The 15,830-nt window shown below is 38.2% G+C and overlaps 1 gene segment (V, D, J or C) and 1 further gene; both read right to left on the bottom strand.

The window, feature by feature from the left end:
* Igk (immunoglobulin kappa chain complex) overlaps positions 1 to 15,830 on the bottom strand; it is a 3,171,119-nt gene that overhangs the window by 2,276,623 nt on the left and 878,666 nt on the right.
* On the bottom strand, positions 12,207 to 12,664 carry Igkv15-103 (immunoglobulin kappa chain variable 15-103). The segment is given in 2 exon segments: positions 12,207 to 12,504; positions 12,616 to 12,664. Coding segments are annotated over 2 exon segments (347 nt in total).

Below are 15,830 nucleotides of genomic sequence, written 5' to 3'. Positions count from 1 at the left end.
TATCTTAAGCTTCAAAATTGCATACCACTTTTTACCTTTGAAAAGGCAAAAATAGCCTTTCTGTAGACACCAGTTATCTTTTTAAGACCAAGTAGTGTTTGCATCACCTATAATGACATTTGTTTATATATATGAAAATCTCAACAGAGAATATCACTTAGATTCCTCAGGTACAATAACTTCTAGAGTCCATGAAATTTAGAGTGACTCAATCCTTTCTTGACTGATGAGGCAAATACTATACAGAATAGCCTCATAGGCTTTTTCACCTAAAACTTTTAAAAGTTCTTCAAAGCCTGGCTGCATCTTAGACATTATGTCAGCAGTAGGAGGAACCAAAGAACAGCTGTGAAAATCCAGCCTCGCACTTCTGCATCTCTGGGTGGTTTATGTTATGACTTATATTATAGTGGATCCCGCTGTGATACTGCTGACAGAAGTATGTAGCAACATCTTCAGGCTGCAAGCTGCTGATGCTGAGTGTGAAATCTGTGCCAAATCCACTGCTGCTGAACCTTGATGGGATGCCTGATTGCAAATGGTTTGCATCATATATCAGGGGTTTGGGAACTTCTCCAAGTTTTTCTGGTATCCGGCTAAGTAGTTGCTAATACTCTGACTTGCTCTGCAGCTGATTAAGACTTTATCTCCAACAGATTCTGACAGGGTGGATGGAGAATGGGTCATCTGGATGTCAAATCTCATGTCTGATATTGGAAATACACATCAAATATATACTGTTAATCATAATAAATATATAACTTTTTTGAAGTACAGGGCACACTTCTGAAAGTATTTCTGGTATAGTTCATCTTATCTTGGAACCAGATCAGCAGCAGCCCTAAGAATTGAACTAAAGCCATCATGACTGGGACAAAATACTATAGTGTGTACACTCTTTTAAGAAGGCATAGTTCAGTAGGCTCTGTTCCTCAAACATGCCAATCATCTGGGGCCTGGCACAGCTGCATGGCTGATTTGGCTCAGTAATTTAATAAAGACCTGATGTCTCTGGCATTCTTAGGACTAAGGTTGGGATGCATAGATTTTCTGACAGACAGTGTGTTTATTTTTCTTGAGAAACAGAAGAACAGTGTGAGGCCAGTCTCGTGTAACTAGTGTATTACATTCATTATAGTTTTCTGCCATGCTTTCCTCAAGAGTTTCAACTAAATCAGAAACTGTTCACTATGACACAGACTTTTACCTGAAAAGACCTGGGAAACAGTACATAGGCCCCTTTTATAGGTGCCTGCCCATACTGTTGGAAACATAGTGTCTTCCTTTTTGTTGCCTTTCCCTGATCCTCTTAATATAAAGTAGAAGACTTACAGCAAATCAACAACACAATAAACAATGAACAATAAAATGCACAAAGGTGATTCTTAAAGAGCAGGACCTGCACTCCATAAATTGTCATCTATATAAAGCTGATGTGGCTTACTGCTTTCATGACTATTCTGAAGTTAGGTATTCCAGCCTCCCATCTGTGTCTGATCTTTGCTTGATATCTACAGTGTCACTCAGATCATTACTTCTATTCTCTCTTCTACATTTTGACTCTATGCAAGTCATGGAACTATCTCTACTATGTGGTCATTCAGACCTTAAATGTTTCATGATCCTTAAAAATCTTAAAAATCTACATTCTTTTTATGTCCTTCTGCTTTTATCTCTATTAAAACAATACTTTAATCTACTCCTATCAAAGTAGTTTATATATTACATACTATATAATAACAACTACAGATAATTTTAAACAGAAAATGTGGGAAAATTCCAGGTTAGTGATATTATCTGCTCACTCTCTCCAGCACCCCCCAAAAAAATTTCTAAGTGAGTTAGTGCAACAAATGTAATATACTTAGTGATTAATGATGTCTAATGTATAATTATCAGGAGAAATTGATATTGAATATTTTTGGAAACTAAGTACAGGTACTTAAATACTCATACAACAGAATTCATTTCCCCAAGACACTGTATTTGAATTCCAAGCACAATATATAGTTATTTGTGAATCATTCAAATGAGAAAAGATAAATTAATAGCTTTCCTCATACCAACCCATAGTGACCAAAGTGTTTCTATAGACTTCATTTAGCTTTAGATTTCATGGCCATAGAACAAATGACAGAGGGAAGACTCTGTGGTTTGAAGATCAAACAATGGGTGAAATTCCCATGTTTTCTATCATGTACAATCCACACACAGATGAGGGGAAACAGCCCCCTGAAAATATAAAAGGAATGACTTGTGATAGAGTATGTTCGCAAAGATGTTAGACTAAGTCCCAGGAGTGTGCTTTCTTCACTGTAGGCCAAAGGAAGTCACATTCATAGCTCTTCATAAGTGGGGAAGCTGGAACACACACGTTCCTTCACTGAAGACAGGTAGAGGATGTGGCTATGAGCAAATAGAACCCTTATGTGCACGTCTGAAAGCCTCTGCTTGAAGGACTCAGTAGAACTTACAGAATTTGTTCTTTCTCTGACCTGAAGGTGAAGATCCCTTATCTTTTTCTCTTGCTGTGCTCAGTGACTTAACCTCTATTATAGATGTAAAAGTAACAAAACTTGCTAAGAAAAATCTGAAGTACCAGATTTTATTTTAAATCATCAGCTATATAGTAAATACAAATAGTTGGTTCTTTGCATGTGTAAAATTCAAATATACCTTTATGGAATATGAACAATAAGGTCAATGACCAGTAAAAAAACATGGTAAAAGAAATGGCCCAGTGATTAAAAGCAGTTGTTGCTTTTGAGAGGACCTGCTTTTTTCCCCCCAATGTCCAAATGTGGTTAATAAATATTTATAATTCTAGATTCAGAAGATTTGTTTCCCTATTCTGACTAACACTAGCACTGGGCATGCACTTGGTTCACCAGAATACATGCAGACAAAACACTCATACCTATAAACTGAAAATAAAATTAAGCAAACCATGGTAGATTACCAGAGGTAAGAGAGATAGGTCAAAATGTGCCATAGTGAGATCCCTGCTGTTTGGTGGTTATTGCTTGTTAGACAACAGATTGTTCTTTAACAAAATTGTCTTTTACCATTAGCATGAAGGAGAGGTGAAGTGAAAAATATTATGGATGTAGATAAAAACAACCTTCAAAACAGCATTACCAAGAGAAACAATAACAAATTATCAGAGAAACTAATTCTCGCCAGAGAACTAAAAATCAATTATTGGGGTGAAGAATGAGGAAATAGCACATTGTATAATTATGTTAGTGTTCCCTAAAGATGCCCCCCTCTCTTCTTTATTTTTTATTTCTACCTAATATAGTCCCTTCAATAAAATTTATTTTTGTGGGTTTCAGAATAATGAATACCATGTGGAATATAGGTATAACTCTTATGATGACTGACTTGAGTTTTTTCAAATTGCAGTGGCTAACCTGGATTTTAACTTTTGATGTATTATTCCTTTGCTATTTGAAGTAATAGTCAGCATAAGGCAAATTAATCCAAATGTTGTGTTAACACACATTTAAAACTGCTCATTTTTTTTAATTGTAATACACTTGGTCAGCCCACAACAAATATTATGGTGATGTATTCAGTAGGAATGTGGGCACAGGAAAGATGAGGATAAAATTATGGGATTTAAACTTAAAGTGAGATTGACCATGGTGGGTTAGTCATAGTAAATAGGAGTGTCAGGGGGAAGGGGCAAGTATTGCCATGGGTTGCTCCTTTGCACATTTCTTATGTGGGAAGAAGTAGAATGTAAAACAGAATTTGGCCAGCAAAGAATGGAAAATTTGAAAAGAATATATCTATAAAAAAGAAAGTCCCACATTGAAAATGTAGCAAGCCAGAGTAGAGGATGGTGACCAGCAGAGGAAGTTTGGACAGTGGATGATTTCAAGAAACAATTTTGGATCTAATGGAGAAGAGCAGGAAAGTAAGAGTCTGAGTGATGGACCTGGTACCTGGCAATGTAATAGATATATAATGTCAAGGCAAATTAACCAATGGGAAAGAGGCAGTTATTCTGTTTAGGAGAACATAAGAACCACACCATCACCTGCTTCACTGTAATAGCTGTTTGCTTAATACTGAACAACCGTTCGATCAAAAACTGAATCATGTAAAGTCCTGTAAAAGATAAAGCAGGTCCTGCAAAAGCACTCCACCTACTGGCCATGGTTTCTTGTACAGTAGTCTAAGGACAGGTTCTTCTATGTAATTGTGAAACTCAATTTCACAATTATGCAGGACGATGAACTTCACAGAACTAAAGCAGAATCATGGTTGAACAGAAGGAAGCAGTTGCTAAGGTAAAGACCCATGACCCATCACGTGAGAAAGTGTATTTTCCTCCAATGGAGAGCACCATGTAGGGGAGTATGCTGTGTAATAATTCTGACAGCAATAATTTGACAACTATTAAGGATTTTGGCTGTGACAATAAAAAATCTATCCCACATTCACTACCTCTGACATAGTCATAGACTCATGATGTCAGGAGTATGCTCAGGATATAAAAGGCTTAGAAATTGATCTTTGATTTTGCTTGCACCAAGACAGAAAGTTCTTGTTGGATCTCTATGAAAACTTTTTGCTCAACTGATGGGCCTCTCTATCCTCCAGACTCCATGAGGAAGCACAAGGGCTGGTCAATATGAGAGCTCACCGACACCATCAATTTGACATGGACAAGGTTCACATATTGCAATACTCATTTAAAAATCTGAAATACACATTTTCTAATTCATTCAGCATGGCACTCGATGTGATTTACATTATTTGTGATAAAATTTGGCCTTTTGTAAAGATGATAGTTTTAAACCAGAAAATCTACAATGTAGGTGCCAAATTTGAGGAACAAACACCAATGATAGTTAAGCATTTAACAATCTATTCACAGGGCTGCAAATGTGGAAGCTCCATCAGAGTGGCATATGCCAGAGGTAGTAAGCAATAAATGATCATAGAGCAATAAATGTTTTATGTGCACCTATTATGAAAGAACTTATGTTTCTAAAGGCAATAGCTCATATTAATATGAATACAGATTTTTGAGTGTCTTGAGCTCCTGAGAACGGATATGTTTAACAACTATTATACTTCTATAAGTGCAACATCCATGTATTTTCCAGAAAAATTTTCACAGTACTTATTCCCATTGTAACTCTAAATTTCTTTCTCCTACTATTCTGTGATATATCCTGAGCCCCAGGGAGAGTTGCATGAGAAAAGACTCCCATAGGTCCCCACCCAAAGAAAAGGAACTACTGCAGTGGATAGCTTTTAGGCAAGGGATGATCATTGATCTTTTAAGGTATAGACACTTGGGGGTTGCCTATCCTCAGGTAGATAACTGTGCCACACCCACTCCAGTGAAGACTGTGTGGCAGGCCCAAAGGCTTGGATGCAGTCCCGAGGCAAAAATTTTCACTGAAACTCAATCTCCTGGAACCTTGGCATGAATGCTCCAAACCTGCATTAGTTGGTGTATGGATCTGTGTGCTTTCTTTCAGTATTGTTTTATTATAGGTAACTTCAAGAAATTATTTTACAAATATCTAAATCAGGTTGAACTCTACTGCCTGGCCTTCACCAATGTCCTAAGCAGTCCTTGAGCTGACACTGGGTTTAGAATTTTGTAAGACAAAATACGCCAGTGCTGACAGTTACCTATCAGGCATCTCACAGTTTGCTGGATAGAAGCTAGTAATCTCAGGGTTAGTTCAAAATAGTAAACTTAGAATTCTGATTATCAACTCGAATAGCAGTCTACATTACATAATAGTAGAAAGAATGTGGGTTGTGGTTTTAGGAGGAACTGGAGTATTGTATTATTCATAAAAGGGTTAATAGAAGGGACCTGCCCTGGAGCTTGTTTTTTGCTAGGCCCAGAGGAAAAGCATATTTAGGTATTTACTAAGGGACCCCTGGTGGTGGGTTTAACAAAACCTATGCATTGCATCAAACCTTTCACTTGGCTACTGTGAATAGCTAGCTTTTGAAAGGGCTGATCTTATCTCAATTGTAAACTTTGCCTGGTTCCTGCTAGTATTTTGTATACATTTCTGTTTTGTTGTCAGATAACTTCAATATACCTTGGCTGATGTGTTACCTAACTTCTTTGTTTTCGTCTGTAATATATAAGTGATGCTCACTTTGAGAAATTACATTCAGATGCAGCATTTTCTCTGGTGTCCATATCTGTTTTGTCATCTGCCAACTCCTTGTTCACCTGTACCAGTATTCTGGTTCCTCATAGGTAGAAGTACCGACTGAGTCCAGTCTGTGGCATCACTGGCTAGCTATTGAGGGCTCTACATATAAAATAGAAGGACACCTTTATATGAGGGCCTGTCTCATTAAATATAAGCACACACTGCTCTCACAGAGGATACCTGTTTCATTCTAAGAACCCCCACTGGACAGCTCTTAATTGCCTGAAACATTAACTCTGGGCATAGTGATTTCTCCTGTAGGCATCTCCACTTATATCCACAGGCAAGCAGGCTGACACTTCTATATATATATAAACAAAACAGAAAGACATGAAATTGTGAAGGAGGACTTGGTCTGTGGCATTCATTGCAAGTCATTCCAGAGAAAAAGGGGGTGTATAGGAACACAATATGCAGTATACATGTATATAATTCCCAAAGAAGAAATATAATTATCTTTTCAAAATAGAGATGTAGAACACTAGTTGCAGACATATAAGGAAAAAAGGAATCAATGCGTACTTTTGTAGAAATGCCTAAGGGAACTTATTCTATTCTGAAGGTAGTTAGACCTTTCTTTGACCTTTGTTTAGTTAATTGGGCAAAACACTGATAAATACAGAAATAAAGACAACTTAGTTAGAGGTAACAAACCTGCTCCTACCACATAAATACATAAAATCCTACAGTTTTACTTATCCAATTCACTCCAGCAAAACCTGGAAAGAAAAAAAAAAAAAAAAAAAAAAAAAAACAGAAAGTATTCGCTTACTCAATGTTATCCATGGCAGCAGTGGCTGAAAAATAAGTTTCCTTCACATTCCACAAAATTGTTCCACAAGAACAGATTCTGACCTTCATTTAAATATAGCACCAAGAAAACACCTACAGAAACAGGGCATTATAAAAAGAAAAATATCATTGGCCACTGGATCCTATGGTGATGTGCATTTTCCCACATACATGAACATTGTCCATGCAGGCAAACCTTTGCAAAACTGTTTTTGTTTTTGTTTTTTTGTTTTTTTCTTGGACACATGGGCATCCTTGGAGCCTGGACTGACTTGCAAAGACAAAGTCAGACAATTTTGGAGCCAGGTCAAGCCATGTCCAGTCCTACTACCTTGCATTTTTGAATATGCTCAGGGCACAACCTACTGTCACAAGCACATCATTACAGGTATATCAGTAGTCAGTTCATGTCAGGACACAGCATGAACATGAGTACCCTGCTCGTCCCTGGATAAGTTTCTGTGGCTCTGGTTTTCTTTCTTTCTTTTTTTTTTTAATATTTTTTATTACACATTTTCCTCAATTACATTTCCAATGATATCCCAAAAGTCCCCCATACCCTCCCCCCCACTTCCCTACCCACCCATTCCCATTTTTTTTGGCCCTGGCATTTCCCTGTACTGGGGCATATACAGTTTGCGTGTCCAATGGGCCTCTCTTTCCAGTGATGGCCAACTAGGCCATCTTTTGATACATATGCAGCTAGAGTCAAGAGCTCAGAGTACTGGTTAGTTCATAATGTTGTTCCACCTATAGGGTTGCAGATCCCTTTAGCTCCTTGGGTACTTTCTCTAGCTCCTCCATTGGGAGCCCTGTGATTTCATGTAGCATGATGACCCTGCTTTCGCTTAGCTCATACTGATCGAAGTTGAATGGGTTTTCAAAAAAAAAAAAAAAAAAAAAAAAAGGCATTTAGAAAAAAAAATAAAAAGATTATAAAATGTGTATTTGTTGTAGGTTTCCAGCCTATTAGTAAGTGACTGTAGAGTTCAAAAATTGCATCCAGTTCTGTTAGAGCTCATGACCACTGCTATAATTTTAAACCATATTATTTTTGAAAAATAATGTGGGATACATACACACATACACACATATATATACATGTATATATATATATATTGGTTATTTTATTTATTAACATTTTGAATGTTATTCCCTTTCCCACTTTTCCCTCCACAAATCCCATCCTCCCTATCCCATCCTCCCTGCGGCTGCTTCACAAATGGTGCTTCACCAACCACCCATCATCTCCTGCCTCACAGCCCTAGCATTTCCCTAACCTGTGGCATTGGCCTTCACAAGATCAAGGGCTTCTCCTCCCATTGATGCCAGATAAGGACACTTTTTGCTGCATATACAACTGGAGCCAGGGATCCCTCCATGTGTACTCTTTAGTTGGTGGTTTAGTCCCTGGGAGCTCTGGGGGGGGTGGGTCTGGTTGGTTGATATTGTTTTTCTTCTGATGGGGTTGCAAATCCCTTCAGCTCCTTTAGTTCTTCACCTAACTCTTCTATTGGAGTCCCCATGTTCAGTCTGATCATTGGCTGTGAGCATCCCCTTCTGTATTGGTCAAGCTCTGGCAGAGCCTCTCAGGAGACTATGGCTCTTTGAAACTAAAACAATTGGTCATAAAGAAATCCCTGACAAAACCCATACTCTGTTTTTCTCTACTATCCATTCACCTTCCAAACGTCTTACAGAAATGCATTCTAGAAAATCTGTATAGTAAAATAAAGCACAGGAAAGCACACTGTTTACTGTGAGGTAAAGGATTATTAGGAGTAGATCCCAAGGATTCTCCATAGAAAATGACATCGGAAGCCTGTAAAATGCCTCAGCAAGTAAAGCTGCCTGCTGTGCAGGCCTGATGGTTTGAATTTGATGTCTAGCCACCCCAAACAGGTAGAGGGAAAGACTACTGAAACTAGATGAGACTAGTGCCATGCTCTTGCTGAACTTGACACCTGTAATAACACAGTATTTTGGCTAAAGCACTGATAGAATCAGCAGATCTTTTCTGTGGAACCTTTTACCTGTTTATATCTACTTGAAGTAGCAAAGAAGTACAAAAATTACTTCGAGGAACAGAGGGCCATGTAACCATTTTGCACAGGTTGTTTGTACAGAGGTGGGGAACCTGTGTGTCTGTTGAAAGGCAATGGTTTTTATATGTACCCCTATGGCTAGTGCTTGCCAAATAGAGGTTCCTCATCCAGCATTTGAGGGGATATGGGAATTCTGAAGTGTAAACCAGGAAAGGGGATAACATTTGAAACGTAAATAAAGAAAATATCTAATTAAAAAATAAAAAATAATGTTCACCTAAAGGGTTGTGTAACCTCCTTCAGCCTAGGCAGGCTGGTTCAGACCAGAGGCCACGGAGGCAGGGCCACCTGTGGTGCTGCTTCTTTGACTCAACTAGTTTCCTTTGATGTGACACTGCCTGCCACCTACCTGGAGGCCTAGGCCGAATTGGTTCTCCAAGATTTTCAGTAGTTAACTGCAATCTGTGAATTTGGCGAGTTTCTGCTAAAAGGCTGTTCTGACAGCTTCGCATCTCAACATCAAGAAACTTGGCGTGACAGGGGATGAGTTTCCTTCTTTATAAGCACAGATTTTTATTAAACATTTGAGCTTTGATCAGGAATCTTGACTTAGCTCCATATTTCTCTCGAACATCTAGTTCTGTCTCTTTCAGCGAGTCTGCGTCCCAGCTGTACCCCTTTTCTTGCAAGTCGCTGGCTGGCACGCAACAGGGTTGCAGAACTCTTCAGCTCCTTGGGTGCTTTCTCTAGCTTCTCCATTGAGGGCCCTGTGTTCCATCTTATAGATGATTGTGAGCATCCACTTCTGTATTTGCCAGGCACTGGCATACTCTCATAAGAGACAGCTATAACAGGGTTCCTTCAGCAAAATCTTTCTGGCATTGTGCAATAGTGTCTGGGTTTGGTGGTTGATTCTGGGATGGAACTAACCAGTACCCCCAAGAGCTCATATCTCTAGCTGCAAATGTAGCAGAAGATGGCCTAGTCGGCCATCACTGAGAAGAGAGGCCCCTTGGTACTGCAAACTTTATATGCCCCAATACAGGGGAATGCCAGGGCCAAGAATCAGGAGTGTGTGGGTATGGGAGCAGGGCGGGTATAGGGAACTTATGGGATAGCATTTGAAATGTATACAAAGAAAATATCTAATTAAAAATTAAAAAATATAAAAAATAAAATTAAATCTCTTTTTTTTAAAAGCATATTCTCAGTCCTCTCAGGATTACTTCAATCTCTTGCTTGCTTCACGTATTTTCTCATGCCATTCTTTGCCTATTCTAAGACAGTTCACCCGGCCCTACACTCTTTATTTACATTGGCTTGGATGTAGAGCCAAATCATTGGGAGTCCTGGTAACTTTTCTGTCCCACAGGTCAGTGAAGATGTTGTGACTGTCATCTAGGTTACCCAACATCTCTCTGCTGGTGCGTGTTTTACCACTGACTGTGCAGTTGTGCTCTGGATGTCATACCTGTATTTCTTTTCATTTCACTGGGTGAGGCTACTGTTTGAGTTACAGCTCTTGGTATTCAGATTAGTAAGCTGGTTTTGGTGATTTAAATAGAATAGTTCAATGGAACTCTAAGTAAATAAATATAAAACATAATGGGTAAGAAAGAGAAATTTGGGAACTTAACTTTTGATTTTGATCTTGTTGTAACTGTTATAGTCTCAAAGTTGCAATGGCAAAAATAATATACTTACTGCTCCCTCCATGGATGCTTCAGCACTCCACAGGAACTTATTCCCTTTCAGGTAGTTATTTGCTTCAGTCTGTTTGGTGTCCTCCCTGAGAATGGTTCCACTGTCTCTCATCCTGTCTGACTAGTCAATCCAGGTGGCAAAGTTCTTCAGAACAATGCTTTTGTACAACTATGATGCTTTGCCCAATCACCCCCGAACATGACACCTCAATCCCATGTAACAGGCCTGAGAATTTCTCTTTCTGTTGTGCAACTTTTTATACCCTGGGCATTTCTTAGAATTGTGTGGTCACACAGAGGGTCCAGTGGGGAGTTGCCCTTGGATGAGCACAGATCCTCTAGGGAGAAAAAAACTAAATATAATAGTCAGATAAGGTGGTGAATACATCTCCTAAGCGCTAGGCAGTAAACAACCCTCTGGGGAGAAAACTCTGTGCCTTATTATACCTACTAGCCTTGTCTAGAATGTTTATCCTTGCTCCCAGAATGGGGCAGCCCTTTAAAAATGAGAAAGTATTGACTAGAGAGATAATTGAGTAGTTGAAATACAGGATAGTTTTTCAGAGGACTTGGCTTCAATTTCAAGTATCCACACAGTGGTTCATAATCCTCTGAAATTCCAGTTATAGAAGTCCAATGCCTTCTTCTGACCTTCTAGGATAGGTATTTTATGTAAAGGACTAAAGTTCAGGCACAACAGACATATATGAAGATGAACACCCAAAGACATAAAATATAATGAACAACAAACAAACAAATAATACCAAGAGAAAAAGTGTCAACATTATGGGTGGGCGAAACTTTAGCTAAAGTGGAGCAAACATTTTAAATAAATGCCATCAAAGTTTAAAAGAAGGAATATTTTTGTAAAAATTATGCATCATAGTGAATCTTCTGGGTAAATAGATAGGACACTGTTTGATATCTTTAGATCTGCTTTTCTAGGAAGAGGAAATAAATAGCCAGAAAAAAAATATTTACCAAAGGGCATTGAACTACTTTTCCCAGCTTGGATACACACAAGTAAGGTTTCTAAACCCTATTATAACATCCAAAGCTGATGGCAACTATATATATGAAAGGCAAGCTTTAGGATATACCACAGAATCACATATCACACCACAAACCATTAGCATGCTATCATCCAGATACCAGTTGCATGAATTAAAATAGTCTTTCTGGATGTACATTTAGGGGGCAATTTTACTGTATGTATTGCAAGGATAGCACAGCAAGGATTACCCAAACAAAAGATCAACTCAATTTAATTAAATTATTAGACATTGTGTAACAAGTTAAAATCAGACAGGCCACACTGCCAGTTTTCTGCAATCCTCCCAATGATCTTCAAAGCCCATGAGCGTATTGTAACAGAATATAAGCAGATGCAGGAGCAGCTGAGGCAGCACAGACTTACTCTGCTGAACCCCTGGGAGGTTTGTGTCATGACTTATATCACTGTGAGAGGATAACTTTGACCCTGTTGACAGTAGTAAGTGGCAATGTCTTCAGGCTGCAGGCTGCTGATGGTTAATGTGAAACCTGTTCCAGATCCACTGCCACTAAACCTTGATGGGACGCCTGTGTGCAAGTTGGAAGCCTTATAGATCAATAGTTTAGGAATATTTCCTGGTTTCTGCTGGTACCAGCTTAACCAAACATTAATGTTCTGACTGGCATGGCAAGTGATGGTAATTGTGTCTCCAAGGGATGCAGACAGACTGGATGGAGACTGGTTCATCTGGATGTCACATCTCACACCTGAGGTGGGAAACATACAACAAATACACATTGTTAACCATATGGTAAGATAACATTCACAAAAATCCAGACAGCATTTAACATACTGTTTTCTACTTCTGTTTCACTTGCCTAAAAAGCAGAACAGCAGCAGCCCCAGGAGCTCAGCAAGGACCCTCATGCTGATGGTGTATCCTCACTGAGAGTGACTTTCTGCCATTGTCCTAAACACCAGCTGAAGAAATCTTAGATGTGGGCTGTGCTCTGGTAACATGCAAATCAGCAGGGGAATGCATGACTAGAGCCACCTGCAGTATTAGCTGGGCTCATCATATGGACTCAACATAAGCACAAGAACATTAAGAAATCCAAGGCAGGAAGAAGCAGAGCTTGTCTGCCTTCAGATAGTTTTTTTTTTTTTTGGGGGGGGGTGGGTGGTGGTGGTGGTGGTGGTGGTGGTGGTGGTGGTGGTGGTGGTGGTGGTGGAAGCAGTCGAAGAAAAGATCCAGTGGAAAAATAAAAATGTTGTTTTTATCACTCCCTGTTATTCTTTATGCTCTTTCTGGACTAAATTCCTATTAAGAATAGTGAGTGACCTCCTTAAACAATCCCAGAAATTAAAGAAACCTTATATATTCATGTATATTTAAAGAGAAAAATTCTAAATTTTGCCATAAAAAATTGAAGTTAAATAACACTGCACACCAAAATCATCCAGAGCTGGAGTCTATAGAACTCAATGAACTTCTGTGGAGTTAGAATAAAAGGTAGCAAAGATTTGTACTAGATTTTATACTTTCAAATGTGATATATATATATATATATGTATATATATATATATATATAAAACACTTAAATGAGAAAGTACATTATAGAATTTAAAAAATAGCTTTTCTCCCTAATTTATCAATTATGTCCATTTCACTTCTTTCATTTTTGCCTATTGATATCATACATAAAAGTAAACTCTGCTCTGATACCATAATGCTCTTGAAGTGAACATGAAGAATATTTAATATCATTGTTGAGTCATGACTCTATGGAAGGATGAGCCTTTCATCTTCACTAAGTAATTCGTGCTACTTCACTTACCTATGTTCTACAAAGTTACATTATCAAAGCCATCCAATATCAGGAATCTGTACAGATTCCCAAAGTCCCTTCTTTGATCAGTGTTCATTAAATATATTTCATGATAGCCTATGGATGTTTCAGGATCCTATCTTTCTATCCTCTCTTCAAATAACTTATCATTTTCAAAACTGGAGACTCACTCCCTAAGAAATGTACCTTTTAGTCCCAAATGTTCTATGTTGACTGTCATATGGTTTTTTTCATGGCTGAATTTACATCAGTGGAAAGGTTATGAAAGATGCACATTTGGGCATTTCAGACAGAGTAGAGTGACTAAAGTGTGCCCACATTGATGTAATGATGTTGAATGTTCAAGATGAGTTATCAAGAGATTTGTAATAAGGAAACAATTCTCCTTCAGAGAGGTTCTACAAAAGGAGCTTCTTCAGAATAATATGCAGCCAAAGCCCCTCTCTTTGTCTGTATTTATGCTGCTATCTTCTTAGTTTACTTACTTTTCCTGTTCCTGTGACAAAAGCAACATAAAAGTTTATTCTGGCTCGCAATCCAAGAATACAATTCAAAGACTGAGGAAGTAGTTCAAGGGCTAAGAGATCTGGCTGCTTTTTTACAGGACCTATATTTAATTCTCTGTACTCACATGGAGACATGAACTCTGTGTAATGCAGGATTCATCAATCTGATGTCCTTTACTCAACCTTGAATACATCAACCACACATGTGGTATATGTGGGCAAAACACATGTACACAATTCTTTAAAAGAACATTTTTATCATTGTATGGAAGCCACATCTACAGGAACTTGCAGGAGCTGGTCTACACTCAAGATGCAGAGAGCAAAAAAATGAGGAAACCTAACTCTCAGCTGCCTTACTCCATTGTTTAAAACCCTGCCTAAGGAATATTCATATACAGAAGCAAATCTCTAGTGAGAAGGAGAATCATATATCCCTATCCTTCCTTGAGAATCTATACACAGTTAATGCTTCCTAGGGGTAACAGAAGTCATAATCTTTTGTGGTGTTGCTATTGGTAAAGTACTCATGTTTAAGTAAATAGGTTACTGACATGTGCTTGCAGGAAACCCTAACTAAAGGTTCTGGCCTCTAAGTAAAGAAATGAGAAAGACACAGAAATGGGAAAAATGTCGGAAAACAAAAGAGAATGTCACTCAGAAGAACAAGGGGAAATAATAAAAAATAATGGAGGAGAATATTTCTGCTTATGTGTATGTGTGTGTGGAGAGAGAGAGAGACAGAGAGAGAGAGAGAGAGAGAGAGAGAGAGAGAGAGAGAGAGAGAGAGAGAGAGGGGAAGGTGGCCACATACATTCCTCAGAGCATGTATGGATGTCAGAAGTCAACTTTCCATCTTGTATTAAGGCAAGAACCCCATTACTTCTGCTGCTATGCTGGGTATTTTTACTCTGTTAGTTGTTCTGAAAGTTTCCAGATTCTTCCCTATTTCTTTTTTATTTCTCCTTATACCCAGATGAGCATTGCTGTATCCAGGTATTTAAGTGGGTCTAAGGATGAAATCAATCAATCTCAGTTCATTTGACAGGTTTGATTATATATCAAACCTACAGACTTGGCATGTATATATTTTTACTGAGCCCTGGTTATCCTAGATATTTGGTAATGAATTACCATTGAGAGTGTTGTGTATACAATGAACACAATTCTGAAAGCCTCTTATAAAACCAGTACTCACCTTTTCCTCAGTGTAATGTGCCAGCCGCTTTCAGATAGAACTCTGATATTTAAACTCTTTGAAATCCTAAAGGAAGACCTTATAATAGACCTTGACTTCAAAGAGAAAAACAAACAAACAAACAAACAAACACAACCAAAGCAATAGTTTAAAGATGAAGATTTCCTAAGTCACTGACTACATCTACTTTTTCTTCATTGTCATGCAGATGGGAAAGTCCTTTAGCCCTCTATTAAATTAGCTTGAATGAGTCTGCATTCTCTTTAAAAGAACAAAACTGAAAGAATGAAAATTTATAAATTAGAGGCTTTTGAGATTGCTTGATATATAAAGTGCTTAGCACTCATAAATGTTAACTGATTTTGATGTCTAGATTACAGTGAGAGAAGAAAAGAGCCTCTCAAAATTTGCCCATGGGTACTGTGAAGCAGGAACACAGCATTCACAAAACACACAGATGTATAAGAAACAGAATATAAAAATATAATTCTTGATCCAGTGTCCAAAGAGAAGGGACATCTATTTCAAAGAATACCTTG

This window comes from Mus musculus, chromosome 6 (genome assembly GCF_000001635.26).
Source record: "Mus musculus strain C57BL/6J chromosome 6, GRCm38.p6 C57BL/6J".
Taxonomy (NCBI): domain Eukaryota; kingdom Metazoa; phylum Chordata; class Mammalia; order Rodentia; family Muridae; genus Mus; species Mus musculus.
Note: the sequence above shows the minus strand (reverse complement) of the source record. Positions and strands in the feature narration are given on the sequence as shown.